Raw genomic sequence first — 21,342 nt, 5'->3', positions numbered from 1 at the left:
ATATCAAGATTTAGGTAGAATTTACATGGGCCTATAAAGAGGAAGATACCATTTATTTTTTTGGTTTCTGTTTTTTTTTTTTTTTTTGTGTGTCTTTTTTATTTGTCAAAATATGAAGACAACGAAGTGTAGACAAGGCAATAACTATAGCCTACAACAACAACAATGATAATAAAATGTCTTTACTTTTTCATTTAAATGGCGCAAATTATTAACATGGAGTGACATTTTTTTTTTTTTTAAGTACAAATATTCAGTATAGTCTTTCGATTAATGTATTACTATATGACATGTAGATATATTCATGCTTAACCAGCAGATGTCACTGTGAGTTTTGACTTGCTAGACTGGAAAGTCCCTCTCGAGCTACCGTAGCCCGTTTATATTAGGGATTCACGCGGAAGTCCCGCCCCTTTTCCCCCCTCGCTCGCAGGACGTGTAAGTGTTAGCAGTTTAGCTCTATCAAAATAATCCATGTAAATCTGCATCCATCCGTCAATATACACAATTAAAAAACGTATCGTGTGAAAGCATATGTATAAATGTGTCATTAAACTGAATATTTACCGGAAGTTGTGAGGAAAAGTGTTAATAAAGTCTGTTTTGTTGCATTGCAGGGTTGAGTCGCTCCTGAAACAAAATGGTGAGGATATGTTTGTATTTGCAGTAGGATTGTTTTACTAATTGATTGATTAAATTCTGTTGATCAGTATTGGTGTCTTTTGTTTTAAAAATTTGCTAAAATTTAATAAAAAGTAGTTTATATGATCTTTGAAACGAAGGAGGCGGCTAATGATTGTCGCGCTCATGGATCATCTAGAAATGTCGGAATCGGGAACAAGTGGGAAAGCTTATTCTGTGGAGACAGTGTTACTGATTTTAACACATTGAGAATGATCCGAGTGCTATTAACGTTACATGTGAATGTCTCAAATGTGCTTTTTGTCTTTACAGCCACGCAAAATTGAAGAAATCAAAGATTTCCTGCTTACAGCAAGGAGGAAGGATGCAAAGTGTAAGTTTAGTTTTAAATAAATCAGTCATAGTCCATTTATGATCTCTGAGGAGGCTTTTCGCTTCATGTATTGCTGGTGTAGTGCTGTATATTGTAACAGAGGGTCTGTATACTCATGTTATCTAATAAGTAAATTGCATTGTTCAAGTATTCACATAACTGATGGCAGTGCATCTCAATCCTGGAGGACTGTATTGGATATCTGACATTAGGCTAATGTCTGCATTCATTGGGATACATTTGAAAACTGTTTGTAGACTCTTCCTGTCCACACTAGCCTTTTCCAAAAGTTGCTCATTCACACCGAAACGTCTGAAAATGCTTAAAGGGTTAGTTCACCCACAAATTAAAATGTCATTTATTATTTACCCTCATGTCGTTCCACACCAGTAAGACCTTCATTCATCTTCGGAACACAAATTATGATATTTTGAAAGTTGAAATCCGATGGCTCAGTGAGGCCTGCATAGCCTGCAATGACATTTCCTCTATCAAGATCCATTAATGTTCTAAAACATTTAAATCAGTTCATGTGAGTTCAGTGGTTCAATATTAATATTATAAAGCTACGAGAATATTTTTGGAGCGACAAAAACACAAAATAATGACTATTTAGTGATGGCCGATTTCCAAACACTGCTTCAGGAAGCTTCGGAGCGTTATGATTCATCTGTGTCGAATCATGATTCGAATCGCTTGTCAAACTGCTGAAATCACGTGACTTTGGCGATCATGATGCGATACATTGATTCATAACGCATCAAGGCTTCCTGAAGCATTGTTTTGAAATCGGCCATCACTTTTTAAGTTGTTTTTTTTTTTTTTTTTTTGGCACACCAAAAATATTATCGTCGCTGTATAATAATATTGAATCACTGAACTCACATGAACTGATTTAAATGTTTTTAGTACATTAATGGTTCTTGAAAGAGGAAATGTCATTGCTGGCTATGCAGGCTTCACTGAGCCATCGGATTTCAACAAAAATATCTTAATTTGCATTCCGAAGATTAACGAAGGTCTTACGGGTGAGTAATAAATGACAGAATTTTCATTTTTGGGTGATCAAACCCTTAAAATCACCTTTACTGTGCATGCGTTAAACATAAGAGAAGCTCACAAGATGATACAGAGAGAGCAGACATAATAAAGTTCTCACAGTATTCTTCTGGCACTATTGTTTTATTAGCAAAATATCCTGACGCTGTTGCGTCCAGGTCGCACTCAAAATTGCATGGTCTAAAACCAGTTTTCATGTTTTGCCGAAGGACAGCAATTGTGAGTAAACTCTGTCATCTTTGCAGGAATATAATATGAAGATTCTACAAAGGAACATTTCTCTTTAGCAACACTATAACCGTAAACCGCAGGTACAAAAATGCCGGCATAACCATAGATATAAATGGGTACGGTATGTCACATGACTAAACGTGTGCCATTGTTTTCAGTTGCGTCCATTTTTCGCCGCCCATACTACAAAAAGCAAAAACAGCTTTTTCAAATTTATGTACTTGAGAGCTTTTTTTGTTTTCGTTGATGAAAACGGCATCTCCGTGTGGACGGAAGGCCAAAACAGAGAAAAATGTTTACAAATGAAAAAGTATTGGTGTAGTCAAGGCAAAAGACTATAGTGTGCAAGTTGTCCAAACACTTTGGGCCTGTTCTGTGCCCACTGTGCATTTACACGCTTGCTAGAACAATGATGGACCAAGTGCTGAGTTTCGAATCACTATGAGATTTCAGTTCCACCGGTTCACTAACATTTACATCTGTCACACCTTGAAATGAGATGTGTAAATCACATATTAAAAAAGGAAGACATCCAAATTGTGCATTACTGGGGTCTTCCAGGACCCAGATTGACGAACATTGGCCTAAAGGGTTAGTTCACCCAAAATTGAAAATTCTGTCATTTATTACTCGCCCTCATGCCGTTCTTCATCTGTAAGACCTTTGTTCATCTTCGGAACACAAATTAAGATATTTTTGTTGAAATCCGATGGCTCAGTGAGGCCTCCATAGCCAGCAATGACATTTCCACTCTCAAGATCCATTAATGTACTAAAAACATTTAAATCGGTTCATGCGAGTTCAGTGGTTCAATATTAATATTATAAAGTGATGAGCATATTTTTTGTGCCAAAAAACAAAACAAAATAACGACTTATTTAGTGATGGCCGACTTTAAAACACTGCTTCATGAAGCTTCGGAGCATAAATTAATCAGCAAATCGAATCATGATTCAGATTGCGTGTCAAACTGCCAACGGCTGAAATCACGTGACTTTGGCGCTCCGAACAGCAGATTCGACACACTGATTTATTTGATCCGATGCTTCCTGAAGCAGTGTTTTGAAATCGGCCATCACTAAATAAGTCTTGATTTAGTTTTTTTGGTGCTCCAAAAATATTCTCATCGCTTTATAATATTAATATTGAGCCACTGTACTCACATGAACCAATTTAAAAATGTTTTTAGTACCTTTATGAATCTTGAGAGAGGAAGCGTACATTGCTCCCTATGGAGGCCTCACTGAGCCATCGGATTTCAACTAAAATATCTTAATTTGTGTTCCCAAGATGAACGAAGGTCTTAGGAGTGTAGAACGGCATGAGGGCAAGTAATAAATGACAGAATTTTTAATTTTGGGTGAACTAACCCTTTAAGATTGAACAGATTTTGTACTGTTCATCTTAAAGGTCATAATGGTATAGTAAGGACTAAATTCGACATGCCTGAGACTTTGTGACACTGCTAAGTATTGTGCAAAAAATAGTTATTTTAACACATCGAACAATATTTAGCATCTGCATTAGCTACTGGAAAAATGTTTACTAGTGTTGAGGATTTCTCTAAATTCATGCGCCGTTCCAACAGCTGTCAAGATCAAGAAGAACAAAGACAATGTGAAGTTCAAGGTCCGCTGCAGCAGATACCTTTACACATTGGTCATCACAGACAAAGAGAAGGCTGAGAAGCTCAAGCAGTCCCTGCCACCAGGTCAGTCTTCAACAGCAAATGAAGATACAGTGATGAAGTGCAATTAAGATTATAACACAACAGTAATAGTGTTAATGGTGGTAGATCTAAGGATCTAGACCAGTGGATCTCAAACTTTTTGGCTTGAAAGGTCCCCCCAATCAACAGCAATATTTGAAGGCCACTCCTTAATCGGTTTCTACCCAATAAAATATTTTAGAGCTTTGCATAACTAGAAAAATGTACATTTGTTATAAATAACCAAATAAGAAATGTCTTATTTTCATGCTCATCCCCTTGCTCATGCTCATGAAGTTTGAGGCCCCCTAGTGAGCCCCGGGCCTCTGTTTCAGAACCACTTATGTAGACTAAATGTTTGGCTGTAGAAGTGTCATTTTTGTTGGACATCAATGAACATGTAGTGGATCTTGTAATGTGAATTTCTCATTGAACCCAGGGTTGAGTCAGAACTCTCATAGGAACCGTAACCTATAAACAGGGAATGTTAACTTTTTCAGGCTTGAAGTAAAGCTGTTAATGTTAAAGTTGCATATTATAGTTCAGCTCTTAGTTTATATTATATTTTGTGAGGTTCTTTTAAGTGATTTGAATTTTCAAATGCTCCCAACTGACTGGAAAGTTATGGGAATGCTGTATTCATCAGGTGTTTGTGAGAAGTGTGCAAGTTGTCCAAACACTTTGGGCCTGTTCTGTGCCCACTGTGCATTTACACGCTTGCTAGAACAATGAATGGACCAAGTGCTGAGTTTCGCATCACTGAGATTTCAGTTCCACCGGTTCACTAACACTTACAACTGTTAGACCATGACTAAGGTTTGAATCTAAGGTTTTTGTGACCAATCTCTTTCTCTCTCTCTGGTTTCAGGTCTGGCTGTAAAGGAGCTGAAGTAGATGTCTCTCTTGTACAAAATGTTGGAATAAAAGTGGAAAAAATTAAGTGTTGCTCTGTGATTTGTCTATACTGTTCACGGTTTTTGATCTGTTTGATTATTAAAAAAAAAAATCATGCTTGTTTAGGTTGTGGAAGGCATACACTCCCATCCCATCTTTTGGGGTCAATAAGATATTTTTATATATATATATATATATATAATTTAAGAAATTAGTAATTTTAAGGACACATTGATCGGCGAAGACTTCCATTTTTCCAATAACATTCCATTTCAAATAAATGCTGATATAATTAGTACATCTTTTGTTTAAAATTGATGATAAATTAAGCACCAGATTAGATGTTGAAAATTCAGCTTTGCTAGGAATAAATTTGCATTTTATTAAAATAGGAATTACAATAAATTTATAATAGCTTTACAATTAAAGCAAAACCTATTTCACAATAACAGTTTCACAATAACAGTTTTAGTATATTGGCAAGCATAAAACATGGGAAAAATCTTGCTGACATAACTTGCATAGTTTGGTGCATATTCTCATAAGCTCCTCCCATTACCATCATTTAAATTGCTTGTTTAGAAACCCCATAATATTTGAGGTATTTTAACTACAAATGGCATTTGGTACAAAGTCAGTCTAAACCTCCATAGATGTTATAAAACTGACACATCCCTTCTTGTCTCTGATCATGGAGTCTTTCTCTGAAATACACAAGGTAATGTTTGTGGGTGGGTCATTGCATGAAATGGATCACTTCCATTTTGTAAGTCTATTATAAAACGTTTCAAACAATAATTCTAATTTGCATCATTTCTTTTTAAACTACATGGAAAAAAGGTTGACTAGCAATTACTGTCCTTCGAGTTCCCGAAACTACTACTGTTTATTAAGATAATTTATTGCTGATGTTTCAACAAATGTACATTTTACTGTGCAAAACCACAACAGGATTGTCATTTTACGATCTACCCACAAACCAACATAAGGAGAGCATGTTCTTATAGGATTGACATTATAAAATAATCTCACTAGGAAAGTTAGTGGAGCAGAAAGCTGGCTTTTACTTCTGCCTAAAATGTGAGGAGGAAAACAAAAGTAAACCTGATCTTACGTACAAGTGCCTGCATTTACTTGATTTGCCCAATAGATGGCAGCATAGCGTCAGATAATTTTATATAAATTACCACATTCAGAATTTATCTCATTTAAGTATATTTTATTCAAACAAGTCATTTATAGCTAAACTCCAAAAGCAATAATATATATTCAATCTCTACTAAATCTCGTTTTCAACACACTTAAACCACCATCACAAAAAGTTCCAAAAGAAAGAAACTGTTTCATCTTCATTTTCCTATTCAGGCGCGACCCCGTGTCTCATTCGTGCGCTCATTCAAGCTCGCTCCCGAGTTACCATCAGGGAATGAGCGCACAACACGCGCAGAAATGGCTGCGGCACGAGACCAGGATTTAATGTAATAATTCCACATTTCCCGTGAATTCCCATGGGCTGCGATTTGGAGGAAGTATTCGGAGATCTTCTTATGTACCTTTCAGCACTTTTGCTTCAATACACAGTCTTTCCAATCTAAAAATCCATGGCTTTTGTTTGAGAAGACAAGACAGCGGAGAGAAACACGGGAAAGAAACACCCAAATTGTCCAACCGTCTCTATCTGGGGAAGTGATTTATTCGTCTCCTCGACTGCTGAAGGATGTCGTCTGCGCGGGTTGATTATATCGCTCCTTGGTGGACTTACTGGCTTCATCAGTTTCCTCATGTGAATCTAAGGTTTCAGCCGCTGGATCACACATTTAAACCGCAAGAGGAGAACTACCAGCAGGTCAGACCTTCTGTTTTTACTGTCATACAGAGGTTCATGGTTCAAACACAGTCAAGATAAGATTTATACACACTTGTCACACTTATTTTATGTTTGGGACTCCATAGTTTAAAAATAGCAACTTGGTAACATGTTTCAGAAGTCTTCAGTCAGAGAGTTTAATTATGTTTGGCGTCTCAGTGACCCCTTATACAATGTACACTTTCTTCATATTCCCGTTTACACAATTGCCAGTGGATTTGTTTACTTCTTCTTCTTTTTTTCCCCAGGAGTATTAGACAACATTTTGTGCTTCAACAGAGGACTGGAGCTTTAATTAGGCTGTAGCTGACATTTGGGTTTTGTTGAGGAACATATAAAAGAATTAAAATGCAAATTAACTGGCATTATTTTTTAAATATTTACCATTGTGGTCAGTCACTGAGAGCCCAGCCATAAAGTCAGTCTTACCTGAACATGATGAACTCCAGGAGACCAGGGTTATTTTAGTAGCCCATCAATGAGAGATGCTACTTTTTATGACCGTTTTGGATTAGTTTTTATTTTTATGTTTTCCTTTTTCCCTGCTTTAACTGTCACACAGGGAATCGTTGTGTAAAAACAGTTCAGATTGACTTTAGGCTCTGCATTTTCACTCTTATGTTCTGTTTGGCCTTTTGAGACACTTCAATTCCCTTTGTTTAAACAGTAAAAAATGTAACACTGAGGTTCATACTTTTATGAGAGATTATAAACAACATCTTTTCAGGCGTCCTTGATTAGAGAGCCCTTATGCAATATGAATGATGAATGAAATACAATGCATTTCACATGCATTAAGTATCAGATTTGTCAACACACTGTTCCTCGACCTCTAACATAAGTAATGTTGCTTCCCTCTTTCTGAAAAGTGCACATCTGCTTTCTGCAATGTGGTTAAAACCGCAGTAATGTTTATTTACTGGGTTTTGATGGGTTCAAATAGCCGTATCTGGCTGAAAATCACTGTCAAACCACATTTCACAGCAGAGCAGGATCTTATTTTGAACCAGATTCTTCGAATCAAGTCACTAAAACACCTATTTCTCACCCAGACTAAAAGTTGCTTGAATCTCTCCTGCACCTGTCTTTGTTATCGTGATGTGGTTTTTCCGCTGACCTGTATCAACATCTAGCTGATTAGAGATGGACTGAGAGGATGAAGGGGCAGAGTGCTCATTTCTGTAGCTGTCTGTTACTATTAAGGCAGATGGTGTAAATGGAGGCAGAGCGAGACCAGATGCTGTGGTGTGAAATCAGGCGCTCACGCTGGGTCCTCCGCCATCTCGGAATGAACACCGGGGCGTTTTCAGATGGCCCGAGGGATCCTCCTTCATAACCCATTTTCCCCCCAGTTTGTGAATCTAAACGCTCTGTTCCCGCTGACACTGCTCTTTGAATCCTAATATGGATTTTCAGCTGAACAGGAAACTGATGGGATCTCTTTCCTCTTTTGGGTTTTAGGCTTGGCCTGGGAGACCATGCATATGAGCTCTCTGCAAAGCTGAGATACTGTTGTTGTGCTTTAATGTTTATTATGAGCACCAGGCAGATGATGTGCTCTCTGTAGAGACTCGCTGTTTAATTGTTTCAGCAATTTGGAAAACACTAAATGTTCCAAATGATTAGGAGAGAAAGATTGGTAAAGACTTGGTAAAGAAAAATCAGTTTGGATCCATTTCTTGTTCTTAATCTGTTCCATGGCATCCTTTGGATTCAGATTACAACAAGGTTCCCATTGGTCACAATGAATTTAATAAATCATAGCAGTGATTAAATATGATTAGTATACTAAACAAACCTTTTACTAAATCACAACTAAAATCTATAATTTTAATAAAATTATATTCAAAAATATGTTTAAACAGTCTAGAAAGTATAAAATCAGTGTTGGTTTATCTATTTATTTCTTTTAGTACTAATTTTAAAAAATATATTAAAACATTCCAGAGGGTTTAAAATCAGTTTATTTTTTATTTATTCATATACATATTTATATGCATATTTATTTATAATATTAATGATTGGCATTTATTTCATACATTTAAATTTCATGAATGTATTAAAACATTCTAGAGTATAAAATCTGTTAATTTATATTTATTTATATATATTATTTTATGCATTTCATATATTTAAATTATTTTTTTAAACATTCTAGAGAATATAAATTCAAGTATTTAATTTAATATATATTTAAATGTATTTATTTATTGCATACATTTAAATTTAAAGTAAATATTAAAATATTCTAGAGTATAAATCACTTATTTATTTGTTTATTAAATTATTATTTATTTTATTTTTTTATTGATTTATTTTGCACGCTTTCACTCCTTATTTGTCACTGACCCAAGTGAAAATATTTCATCTCCATGTTTAGACCTAGATTCCCCAATGAGCATGCCCAGATTGCATCTGCAGATGGTTTTTGTGCATCTTCAGTGCTGATTTGGGGGGGAAATCTGTGGAATAAATTTAAATATGGTCCTATATAATAATAAACAGAGCTTTTTGTGGGGTTTTGTTGATGCATTTCCCTTTTGGGTCTGTCAGTGAGGACAGCGACGTCAGTTCCAGAAAGGACCAATCCTCAAGTTATGCCTGAGTGGGTATGTGTTTGTGCGTTAGATGGGTCAAAGGCCATCTGTCCATATGATTCACTTATTTCCTGCGGGGATGAATTGCTTACAGCTGTTTTTTTTCTCCCCATCCCAGACAGAGGATGCATCTGTTTGATTCACACCATAAACTGTGGTTTGTGCCCATACGTTTAATTAAAGACACCTGTAGACATTTACTTGGCATTTTTGTGGTTAGAATTACTAACCACAAAATAATTAGACTTTTGAATAAGAAATTAAAGACTACATATTTACTCTGGGTGGTTACCAGAGTGTTGCCCTGCAGTTGCAACTACGTTCTAGGTTTTACTAGGTGTGTTGCTGTGTGGTTGCTAGGGTGGATTGTTGTCATCAAATCAATGAGCATGATGAGCAATAGTAACATTGATGCTTGACTTCGCAAACACTACTAAAAAGAGAGAAGGGTTATTACAGTATTTTTAGATGCAGATGTTCATAGAGGTCACTAAAGTACAGATCATGTTGTGCTTTAGTGACCTCTATGAACCATACTGAAATTCCCAGTCATCTGACTCATCTGATCCTCAGGTGATGTAGCCTATTTCCTGATTTTGTTGTTGTTTTCTCTTTCATTTGTGTGCTGTTGAAAGATAAAGTTGGAATGGTACAGAAAGAACCCTATAAAAATCTAGTGATCTCACATGCTGCGTTCCATTCAACTTGCAATGTCCTTCCTGCTTGGAAAAGTTCACTTGAACTCAGACTACAAAGTTGGACCAAAATCTTAAAAGCTGTCTTCAAGATGTGATAGTATGATGAACATGGCCTGGGAATCGTATATGCAGTTTATGATAAAAACATTCATATGACTTGATGAAAAGAGAAATTTTGAAGAATTGTGCTTGTAATCCATGCAGTTGCAAAAACTGGAAACTGAGCTTTTTGGAATTTAAAAAAATAAAGACTCAGAAGTACCATTAAAGTATCATAAAATTCTTGCAAGCCATTTGTGTACTTTAGGCCGGCAGTAAACACATCTGTAAACACATTTTCCATCGTTCCTTACCTCCTTGATTCATTTCATAGACCAGAAGACCTCTTAAATGAACATTAAGTGGAAGAAGCAGTTTAATGTTTGTAAGCTGTTGTTTTTTTAAAAGTGATCATCAAAAGAAGATGCACATTAACACTAGAAGTCCCAGAGATTTGTAACCCTCCTTTAGCCAAGTGGATGCTAACTGGCTAGTCTTTTGGCTATCATTAGCATCAATTCATGTGTAAATATGGTCATTACCTGAGCAATCTGCAGGGGGGTTGGGGGTGTGTGTGTGAATGGTTGCTGGTGGCTTGTTTGTATGTGTGGGGGAGGGAGGGCTGCTAAAAGCAGAGAACTTGGTTGACCATGGGCCGGTTTCAGAAAGGAGGCACTGCAAAAAATGCTGTTCTTACTTAGAATGTTTGTCTTGTTTTTAGTCAAAATATCTTAAAGTTCTTAAATCAAGAAGCATTTTCTTGACCAGTACAAATTATTTTCTTGTTTTCAGGAGAAATAAATCAAAATTGAGTACTTTTTTCCTTAAAACAAGCAAAATAATCTGCCAATGGGGTAAGCAAAATAATCTTAGTCCAAACTGAAAACAAGATTATATAGCTTATTCTTGGTTTGAAATAAGATTATTTTGCTTACAACATTGGCAGATTATTTTGCTTGTTTTAAGGAAAGACTTACTTAATTTTGACTTATTTTTCCTGAAAACAAGAAAATAATTTTTACTTGTCAAGAAAATGCATCTTGATTTAAGAACTTTAAGATATTTTGACTAGAAACAAGACAAAAAATCTAAGTAAGAATAGCATTATTTGCAGTGGGTTAAGTATGTTAACCCTGAAATGAGGGAGTGCAAGTGATGTTTAAAAAGTTAACTCACTCATTCACACTGCAAAAATGCTTTTCATACTAAGTATTTTTTTATCCTATTTCAAGTAAATTTAAAAAAAAAATCTTAAATCAAGATGGATTTTCTATATGAGAAAATTATATATGATATTTAGTCTAGTTTCCTGGGGGGATCTAAATTAAGTGCATTTTACTTAAGTAAAATGATCAATATCTGCCAGTGTGGTAATAAAAATAATCTTAATGCAAACGGAAAGTGTTGGAGTGTCTACCCAGGTGAAAAAAAAAGTGCAGTAAAATACACTTTATTTTAGTACACTTTTACACTTCCATAATGTTCAGTGCTCTATTTCCGTGCACTTATTTTGTACTTAATATACTAAAAGCTCTTCGTTAGTACTTCTTAAGATAATCTTAAGAACATCTAAGTGTACTCAACTGTGCTTTTTTAGACACCATGAATTTGAACTAAAATGTGCTTTTAACATACTATCTCTGTATAGAAAAATGTATTTAGTTACCACTTGTAGTACACTTGAACCCATCTTTCAAACACTTTTAAAAATGGACTTATGATGTATTTCAAATATAAGATTAATATATAATGAATATATACAAAATGTATTTATAATATATTGCCAGGCAGTGCCAGAAAGAGTGATTGCTGGAATGTACTCACTCACTTTTTAATATTATTTGTAAATATGTGTACAAATGGTTGGTTTCTTTATTTTATTTTGTACTATTTTTATCAATAGATCTCAGCAACAAAGGAAAAAAAAACATGTGTGTTGATTTCTCCCTAAGATGGCAAAGTGAAACACAAGTTTCCTTGAAGTGGCTCAGCATGGCCCCACATTGTTTACATAACAAAAGCAACTGTTCACAGCTGATTAAGGATATTAGCCTAAAGACTTCCAGCCCATCGGCTGTCCTGCGGGTTTTATAGGTAGAAAAGCCAAATGGCTGCTCTCTGGGACTTCTAGTGTTAAAGGATTAGTTGAATTAAAATTTCCAGATTATTTACTCACCCTCATGTCATCCAAGATGTTTATGCCTTTCTTTCTTCAGTCAAAAGGAAATTAAGGTTTTCTCCATATAGCAGACTTCACTAGGGTCCAACGATTGAAGGTCCAAATTGCAGTTTCAAAGGGCTCTACACCATCCCAGTCGAGGAATAAGGGTCTTGTCTAGCGATAATAATATATTGCATAATAAAAAATAAAAATGTATATACTTTTTAACCACAAATGCTTGTCTTGCACTAGCTCAGTGATGCGCTGTTCATTATGTAATCATGTTGGAAAGGTCACGCGTGACGTAGGCGAAAAGTACCGATCCAGTGTCTACAAAGCGAATGTGCAAAGACTAGGTCAAACGCACAGTATAAACTAATGATATTGGACGATTTTGAAGTTGGAGGAGAAAGTGAGATGTCAATTTTGATAAATCAATTTTGGCCTTTGAGCAAACATTTCTTCATCTTAAAGCTGAAGAGTGTATTTTTATATATTTATATATTATATTTTATATTTATATATTATATTTTTTATATATATATATATATATATATATATATGTATATACATATACATATACATACATATATATATATATATATATATATATATATATATATATATATATATATATATATATATATATATATATATATATATATATATATATGTATATACATATACATATACATACATACACACATACATACATACACTCTTCAGCTTTAAGATGAAGAAATGTTTGCTCAAAGGCCAAAATTGACTAATTGGGGTTTGAGGGCTTAACGGCATGGTGGGCGATTTGTTCCAGAAACATTTTTTGTTATGCTGGTTGAAAGTCTCCTAACATCCTGATAGCAATCATGGTCTAAATGTATTATTTATTTTATATATATATATATATATATATATATATATATATATATATATATATATATATATATATACAGACAAATATTTTATATATATATATATATATACACAGACAAATATTATATATATATATATATATATATATATATATATATATATATATATATATATATATATATATATATACACAGACAAGTATTATATACACAGACAAGTATTATATATATATATACACAGACAAGTATTATATATATATATACACAGACAAGTATTATATATATATATACACAGACAAATATTATATATATATATATATATAAATATTTGTCTGTGTATATATATATATATATATATATATATATATATATATATATATATATATATATATATATATATATATATATATATATATATATATATATATATATATATATATATATAAACAGACAAATATTATATATACACAGACAAATATTATATATATATATATATATATATATATATACACAGACAAATATTATATATATATATATACATACACTCTTCAGCTTTAAGATGTTTATTACATAACACTACAACATTCAGAAAAAGAACGGTTTGCGCTCCTAAGGGCTTTCACACTTTTCCAAAAGTGGGCATTCTCTGTTGACGTGCTGATTAGGCTAATTCTTTAAGCAGGGTCGAAACATAAACATCGCATTCATCAATAATATGCATCTGACAGCTGAAATGGACAATGATGGGCCGCCTCAAGAACTGCCTGCTCTCGCCGCTGCACCTCTGAGGGCACCACGTCAGGTCCTGAAATATTTCTCTCCTCCACAGGCCGGATATTATTGGCCAGGGAGGCTGATGGGGGTTCTTACGTCTATGGCCCAATGACGCTACAATGAGCATTTACTGCTTTTAAAAAAATGCGGGTCAGGAAGCGGGTCGGGTACAATATTTTCTTCTTCTTTTTTTTGCGGTCCGAGTTGCGGGCGGGTTAGTTGAAAACGTCGGTCGGGTGCGGGTTGTTTATACATTGACCCGCGCATCACTGGTGAGCACTAACCCCCTCTGGCACGTCTATGCCAGAAAACAGCACTTGCAAGTTGAGCTTCGCCGACCCGACACAATCTGCTTTACGGTAATTCAAAAACAATGTATATATTATGACTTTAAGACAATTTCGAAAATTACCCACCTCCATCGAGATTTCTTGTACTGTATTTGCAAAACTACTGTGCTGGTGAGCGTAGTAGTCGTTGTAGTCCAGAGCTGCGCTTGGAGTATTTATGACAGTGTGATTCACTGAAGGAACCTGTAGGGGGAGCTTCGCAAATCTTACTGAGTTCTGCTTTATCATTGTAATGTGCTTTGAGACATGAGGTAGTTTAACACAGTCTGTCATGACGCTTTTTTGTTTTTGCTCCCTGCTGTACGCGTTCATGTGTTTTGGAGGAGGTTTGGCTTTGGAGATGCTCTGAAGGGAGGGTGGGATCTTATGCTTTCAAAGCTAGCTCGCTATTGCTAGCCTCTCCGAAAATTGCCTACCCTACCTTTAACACTTACATTTGCTCTTTTTCCAACAATTTTGATGTTTGGGCAATATCTCTTGCTCAAGCCTCAACTTTGGTGTATTTTGTTTGCTGAAAGTCCTTATTTATTGATTCCCCTTAGGCTCTGTTTTATCACTTCAGACCTGAACCATTGCACTTCACTTCAACTTTACATGTAAGATGAGAGAAAAACCATGCTTTTGATTTATCTGCAGTCTCTTTCATTATTTTTCTTCCAGGTCTGTTTATGTCAGCACCCTTTTAAGCATTTTCTGCAATTCTGGGTGGGCCAGGTTTCTTAAAACCACAAATATTTTCTCAGGAAAAGCAAAAAAAAAAAAAAAAAAATCCAAAAAAGGATGTGAAAGCTGCGACCATATCGACCTACTAAATCGGGCCGATCAGATATATCAGAGATCCACAGTTTGCTTTTGGGTAGTTTAGAACAGAAATATTTTACTTTCTGTTTGACATGTGGTGGTAAGTTAAGAGCTCAGTGGTCTTTTGCAATGCAAATAAGCAGTAAAACTAATGCTGTGACATCTTGTCCATAATTGTATTGATTAACATAGTAGCTAACGACAGAATTTTGCAGCAGCTATTGTTAGATTAATGATGATGCTGGTGGTGTGGCCAAGTTGAGAGAAAAGATGATTGTCAGCTTTTGGTATTTGGGTCAGAAATGTTAGTAAGGACCCGGGGGTCTCGGTGAATAGTGTTATTGTACACATAATGGAATGTATTGCATGTTCTCCAAGCCCACTCATAGTCAACATACCATTATATTAGTCTCTTACTGAGACATATGGCTGATTGTGAAATACTTCATTTTTACAATTCATTTTTATTACTACAATAAGCATTTTAATGTCAGTACATTGAAGCGTGCATGTATTGCATGGCATTTTCATTTCCCAAACAGCTCAAGTGTAGTCCTCTGTAGTCCATCACTTATAGTTCATATTATCTCCTGTCAGGTCCTCATGCCATTTTTGATAGAGCTTTGTCTTCAGATGTGGGAAAAACAAATCAAATCGAACAAATTAAATTAAACCAGTGACATGTAACCTTCAAATATTTCTCAATTCATTTATTGGAGTATTGATAATATTCACTCTTAATTTCATTATATTCATTATTATTCCCAAAATTGTGAACAGTAGTGTATGTAACATAATTCTGCAGTGCCCTTATCATCTTTCTTTCTTCCTTTTTGTCTCCTTCCTGTTTCTTCATTCGCCCAAAGCCCATGACCTGCTCCGCTCAGAGTTAATGATGTCCCAGCTGTGAGGGTGGGGAGGTTCATCCGAGCGCACTGTGTTGGAAAACCCCCCCGAGGTTGCCCCCAAACCCCTTACTCCCTTTCAAAAGCTGTGTAGGAAAGATGAGGATAGAATCGAGTGAGGTTGTCTGCTCCATTGAGAACCTTCCTAAAGGCTTGCCTCTGCTTTACTGTAAAACCACAGTCATCCAGGCCCCTCATGGCCTTGCCTTGATCCAACAATGGAATCTTTTCAAATATTCTGGTATACTGAAACTATTTGTTTTTTGTTTTTTTTTCACTGAGATATTGGAAATCACCTGGATATTGCATTAGCATACACTGCCAGGAAAAAAAGGTACGGTGCTTGTCACTGTGGCAGTACCCTAAGGTACAAAGGTAAAAGGTACTAATATGTACTAATACATGTACCTTTAAGGTACGAATATGCACCATTTAGGGGTAAATAAGGTACAAAGATGTACCTTTTCACTTCTGTACATTAGGGTACTGCCCCAGTGACAAGCACCGCACCTTTTTTTTCTGACAGTGTAGGTATTTTTTCATTGACGTTTAATGGCTTGTGTTTCTACGTTTTTTTACATAATACTACTTTCCCTCAGGCACATGACACCATTTTATAATGTAAAATATGTAATTCTGTTCCTCAAAGAGCATGAAAGTGTAAAATTGTAGGTTTCTGATCAAGAGATTGATGTGTCACTCTTCAACGAGTGTAGTTCTCTCACAGCTCCCAGCAGATGGGCGTCAGTGTGCTCCACACAGCTGTTCTCCACCTGCTGCGACCATCACATAGCTGAAGTTTGGCTCAGAACTTCCACAGAAAGCACATGCACCACTTAGCTCTACACAATATGGATGAATCCCAATTTGTATACTTTTACCAAGTATATATTAGACTGGCAATGACAAATACCTGTATTAAAACTAGGTATGTACCATATTAACATCTCGATACTTCATCAAAGAACTGTCTCAAACTTTTGGCAGTGTTTTTGTTGTGATACTGTGACAAATGATGAATGCTACACTTTTAGAAAAAAGGTTCTATAGAATCTTGTTCTGCCAGGTGCTTCATATAAGTAGAACTGTTTGGTAACACTTTAAAATAAGGGTTCATCAGTTAACATTAATTAAGAATTTTTTAGTTAGCATTAGTTAATGCACTGTGAACTACAGCAAAAAACAGCTGGATTGTTATTAACTAACATTAACATACATACTGTAACAAATGTAATGCTCATTGTTAGGTTATCTTAGTTAATACATTAACTAATGTTAACAAATGAGATTTCATTGTGAAGTGTTACCAACATTTTAAGGGTTTCCATCAAGGGATCATTTTATGGATTTAGTTTGAACTGTGAATTAATTCATTTTGTTTTAATTCAATATTAATTAAATTTTATAAATGAAGTATACTTTATCACTGGGGAAAAAAATAACCTGTTAAAGATTAAAGTATAATGCAATAATTTTTCCTTTATATATAACATTTTTGGCAGAAACCCATTGAAACTTTTTTTCTAAGAGTGTAAATCTGAAGGGCCGTTCACGCTGACAACGTTTTGTAGAGACATATTTTTCATGACAGTTGGAGATTCTCAGCAACATGAGTGATGTTGACTGTTCCAAGTTGAACAGCTTGAAAGCTTGGCAACCTCTAGCGCTGTTGGTGTGAATGGGGCTTGAGTGTTTTTCCTAACCAGTCATGACAAGTTATGAGTGATGAGATATCTCGGTTTCTCTTTCTGGACAGTTGGGTAGCCCCGCCCACCGTGAAATCAAAAAATCTGCTCCACATGACTGCATGTTTAGCATCAAAAATGTTCTGATTAGCAGATTTGCTTTGTGTAGACAGACAGTTTGCCTGTCACTGGAAAATTAAGCCACGTTTCCACTGAAATTACCTGGAATAATTTGTCCCAGGAACTTTTTTTCCCCCAGACCTATTGGTAGCTGCATTTCCATAGCAGTCTAAAGTACCATGAAGATAGTCCGATGACGTAGGACTGCGTGCGACTTTCCAGTTCCCACTAGATTTCGTCCTTTGCATATAAGCTTAATAAAGCCTGAATCTCATTGTCAGTCTATCGGTTTTATTTTTTTAAACTCCATTGTTGATTTGAATAGCAAAAAACTTTCACTGCATGCACCGCAACAGACTTTAAAAAAACAATGGTTCAAATAAGATGCGTGGAGTCAACCAATCAAAATGCTGCATGAACTCAACCAATCATCATGTTCAGCGCCCAAGTCCCACCCCTGAAAGTTCTGGAACTTTGAAAAAGTACTACCTCGTGAGCAGGTACTTTCTGAGGGGGAATTTTTTACTTCATTTAGACCCTGATTCCTGCAGTTTTTGAAGGAAGTCTCGTATGCTTACCAAGACTGCATTTATTTGATAAAAAAATACAGTAATATTGTTACAATTTAAAGCTGCAGTCCGTGATTTTTCATCTTTGTCGCCATCTCTTGTTTGAAACCTGCAATTGCAGTCATATGCGGAACAGTTATCTGTACGTGCGTTGTGCATCGGCACAGCTCGTCAGCGCGGATTAATCTAATGTTTGCTGTCAATCACCGCACCGTTGTGTATACTGTATTTCAGAATCACAGATTCTACGTCTTGAAAGTATGACCAATATAAGAATTTTCATCTGGAAAATATCATCTGAACAAGTAAGTAACATGTTTGCCACTTTTGTTCTGACCAACTGAGGAAAAAAGCATTAGGCCTACAATAAATCTTGCGGCCAATGATGATTAAATCTAATGATCGCTTAGCTCGGATCATACCGAACTACTGAATTGAAACCGTTAATTATTTTAGCTGCTGTGAGAAAAGGCTATAAATGTGCTGCTACAAGCAGCGTCCTCACATGATAAAACCGACTAGTCTGGACGGGACTCCTTCCTTTCTGTTTACGGACGTGACGTAATGACACACAGAGGAACTGCTGCATGCTCAAATTTCCCGCGGAAATCCACCATGTCACTCTTATTATAAGACATTATTACAAGCTTACCATTGTGAATCGAGCTAAGATAATACTTGTTACTTGATACTTGCTCAAATTGATTTTGGATAATTTTTAAGTTACAGACTGCAGCTTTAAAATAACTATTTTCTATTTCAATATATTTTAAAATGTAATTTCTTCCTGTGATGTCAAAGTTGTTTTTTAGAAGCCATTATTAGAAGCCATGATCCTTCAGAATTCATTCTGATATTCTGATTTAGTGCTCAGGAACAGTTTTTTTTTTTTTTTTTTTTTTTTTTTTATGCCTGATCTCTTGCAAGGATGCACACTTTGAAAAATCCACTGGGAAAAAGTACACAATCCGGTCATCCTTCACATACTATGCTTAACGTGTAGAGTCGAGACACACTAATGCTTATGTTCCATGCTATATATAGGACACATACTGTGGGAATTGGGATTCAGGCTGTTTCTTATAGTTAGCGTGGTCTCTGATGATACAGTATGCTGGTTTAACAGTTGCAATGTTGTCCTGTTTGGCTCATCTCTCTCTCAGACAAGCAAACAATGTTTGAGCAAGAATCATGTTGGAACATCTTATATTCTTACGTATTCTTGTCTTTCTGGAAATTGTTGGCCACTTTCCCTAGAAACCTGACCTAGGATCAGTCCTCTATTTCCTCTGTGAAAATATTCTGTCTAGGCTTGTTTAAAGGTCCCAAACTCCAGGATTATTTGACTCTTGTTTGCCTCAATATAGATCTCCCCTCAGGCAGCAAACTACTTGATTCTGCCCTGTTTGTTCCTCGAAGCTTAAAGGCTTTGTCTTTGGAACCTCATTTACGTCCAGTTTTACAGCCTGCCTATTCATGGGGATGGTGTGATTGGCATTTGAAAAGGGTGTTTTATCCAGGCCTGTAGCCAACTATGCTCAGGTTGAGCTGTATGTCAATGACCCCAAAGGGAAATTCGGTCTGTGAATGTAGTGGACACTTTATGCAAACAAGCCAAAGAACAACACAGAGCACTTTACCGAACTACTGAACTGAAATAACCCAGGTCTGTTTGTGTTGAAAGGTATGAAAAGTATTTGTACATGATAACAGCTTGTGCCTGAGAACTGGTGTGGTTGATGTTAATGTGCCTAAATAATTTTGAAATTGGATCCATGCTGTTTCCAAACAGGTAACAAAGCCAAATGTTTTTAGATTTTGCTCATATAGCATTTAAGATGAAGAAAACTGCTGTAAGGTTTTAACTGATGTTTGTTTGTATTATAAACAGTATATCAGGTTTTATAAAGAATGCATTAATCAAACGCGACAGACTTAGAACAGCATATGGACACATTAAGCGTCAACTTCTATACAGTCTTTGTGAGAAAGGATGCTGAATGTGCATACAGTATATATGACACTGTCATCACATTTTGATTGAATAAGCCATGTTTCAGCAGTCATTTCCTTAAGGCTTCAATTAAACTTTATTATATCGAACAAGAGAGATGCCGAGCGCTTCATTCCTAGAGAAAGACAGCAGTGTTTTTGACCGAGAGGCGGTGGGTGGTTGCGAGTGAGGATGTGAAATTGCATTCACATGGGCTGCGTTGTGTCTTTTGTTCTCTGTCGTGGAAATTCCACGCCACTTTATTCCTATAATCCTCTGTTTGAACCCCTTTCATCCCTCCCTTGTGTCCTTCCCATTTTCTTCTTTCACACTATCCTCTCTTCCCTCCTTACCAGCTCCTTAATTCTGCATTTCCCCACCTCTTTACTGTCCTTTCTTCTTCCTCCATGGTTTTCCCCCTTTTCTCCCCACCCGTCCTCCTCTCGTCTGTCCTCTTTCTTTCTCTCAGACGTCTCTCTATAGGCTTTATAAATGCTATAAGATGGATGGACTATAGAAATTAAATGATAAAAGTAAAGGAAGAACAAAAGGTGGAAGAGGGTGGTTGCTTTTTAAACACAGCAGAGTTGAAACATATAAAAATATTATGGAAGACCAGTAAGCGACATTTCCCTTATTTACATTCAGTCTTAAGCACAGAAAAGCATGCCGTTTTCTGAGGGGGACTCATTGTCAGACCTCGCTCCTACAGAGTCAACATGAAATGTCATTCGCAACCCATTTTCCATATATAAAATATATTTCTGAGTGACACAGGATGTTCACTGAAATATAAAACGTGGGCGGACCTTGAGTTGAGGTTGAAAAGAAAGAAGTTAGTTTTTACAGTTTGATAAAGCATTTGGACATCCACCAATTATGAATCATTCACAATAAGGATGTTTTTTGAGAAAGTAAATCAGTTACATTTTTTTTTCCAAATCATGCTGACTTTTTAAAGTGCCCTATTATACTTTTTCAGATGTTACCTTTCATGAAATATA

General features: G+C 35.8%; 2 protein-coding genes across 5 annotated transcripts in view; both read left to right on the top strand.

Moving 5' to 3' along the window:
* The first annotated feature begins 369 nt into the window (after nucleotides 1-369).
* On the top strand, nucleotides 370-4,953 carry rpl38 (ribosomal protein L38). Its single transcript, XM_067369284.1, has 5 exons — nucleotides 370-438; nucleotides 618-643; nucleotides 955-1,015; nucleotides 3,894-4,016; nucleotides 4,882-4,953. Exons 2-5 carry the CDS (start codon nucleotides 641-643, stop codon nucleotides 4,905-4,907), a joined length of 213 nt encoding a protein of 70 aa, XP_067225385.1. The 5' UTR covers nucleotides 370-438; nucleotides 618-640; the 3' UTR covers nucleotides 4,908-4,953.
* Nucleotides 4,954-6,297: 1,344 nt separating this feature from the next.
* The window catches only part of ttyh2 (tweety family member 2), a 66,680-nt gene continuing 51,635 nt past the window's right edge, over nucleotides 6,298-21,342 (top strand). For 2 of the 4 annotated variants that reach the window (XM_067369369.1, XM_067369370.1), the window contains exon 1: nucleotides 6,300-6,753. In XM_067369369.1, the coding sequence (XP_067225470.1) occupies nucleotides 6,625-6,753 (129 nt within the window). In that variant the 5' untranslated portion in view covers nucleotides 6,300-6,624. Of the gene's footprint in view, nucleotides 6,754-21,342 lie in introns of all 4 variants that reach the window. The other 2 variants (XM_067369368.1, XM_067369371.1) reach the window with 2 other exon arrangements.

Source organism: Chanodichthys erythropterus, chromosome 19 (assembly GCF_024489055.1).
Source record: "Chanodichthys erythropterus isolate Z2021 chromosome 19, ASM2448905v1, whole genome shotgun sequence".
In the NCBI taxonomy this organism is placed as follows: Eukaryota; Metazoa; Chordata; class Actinopteri; order Cypriniformes; family Xenocyprididae; genus Chanodichthys; species Chanodichthys erythropterus.
This window is presented reverse-complemented; position numbering and strand designations above follow the sequence as displayed.

Excerpts from the sequence above, each read along its gene's own strand:
- rpl38 (XM_067369284.1), top strand. Across the intron at positions 1,016-3,893 it reads AAGGAGGAAGGATGCAAAGT|CTGTCAAGATCAAGAAGAAC; the intron begins GTAAGTTTAGTT and ends CCGTTCCAACAG. Across the intron at positions 4,017-4,881 it reads CAAGCAGTCCCTGCCACCAG|GTCTGGCTGTAAAGGAGCTG; the intron begins GTCAGTCTTCAA and ends CTCTGGTTTCAG.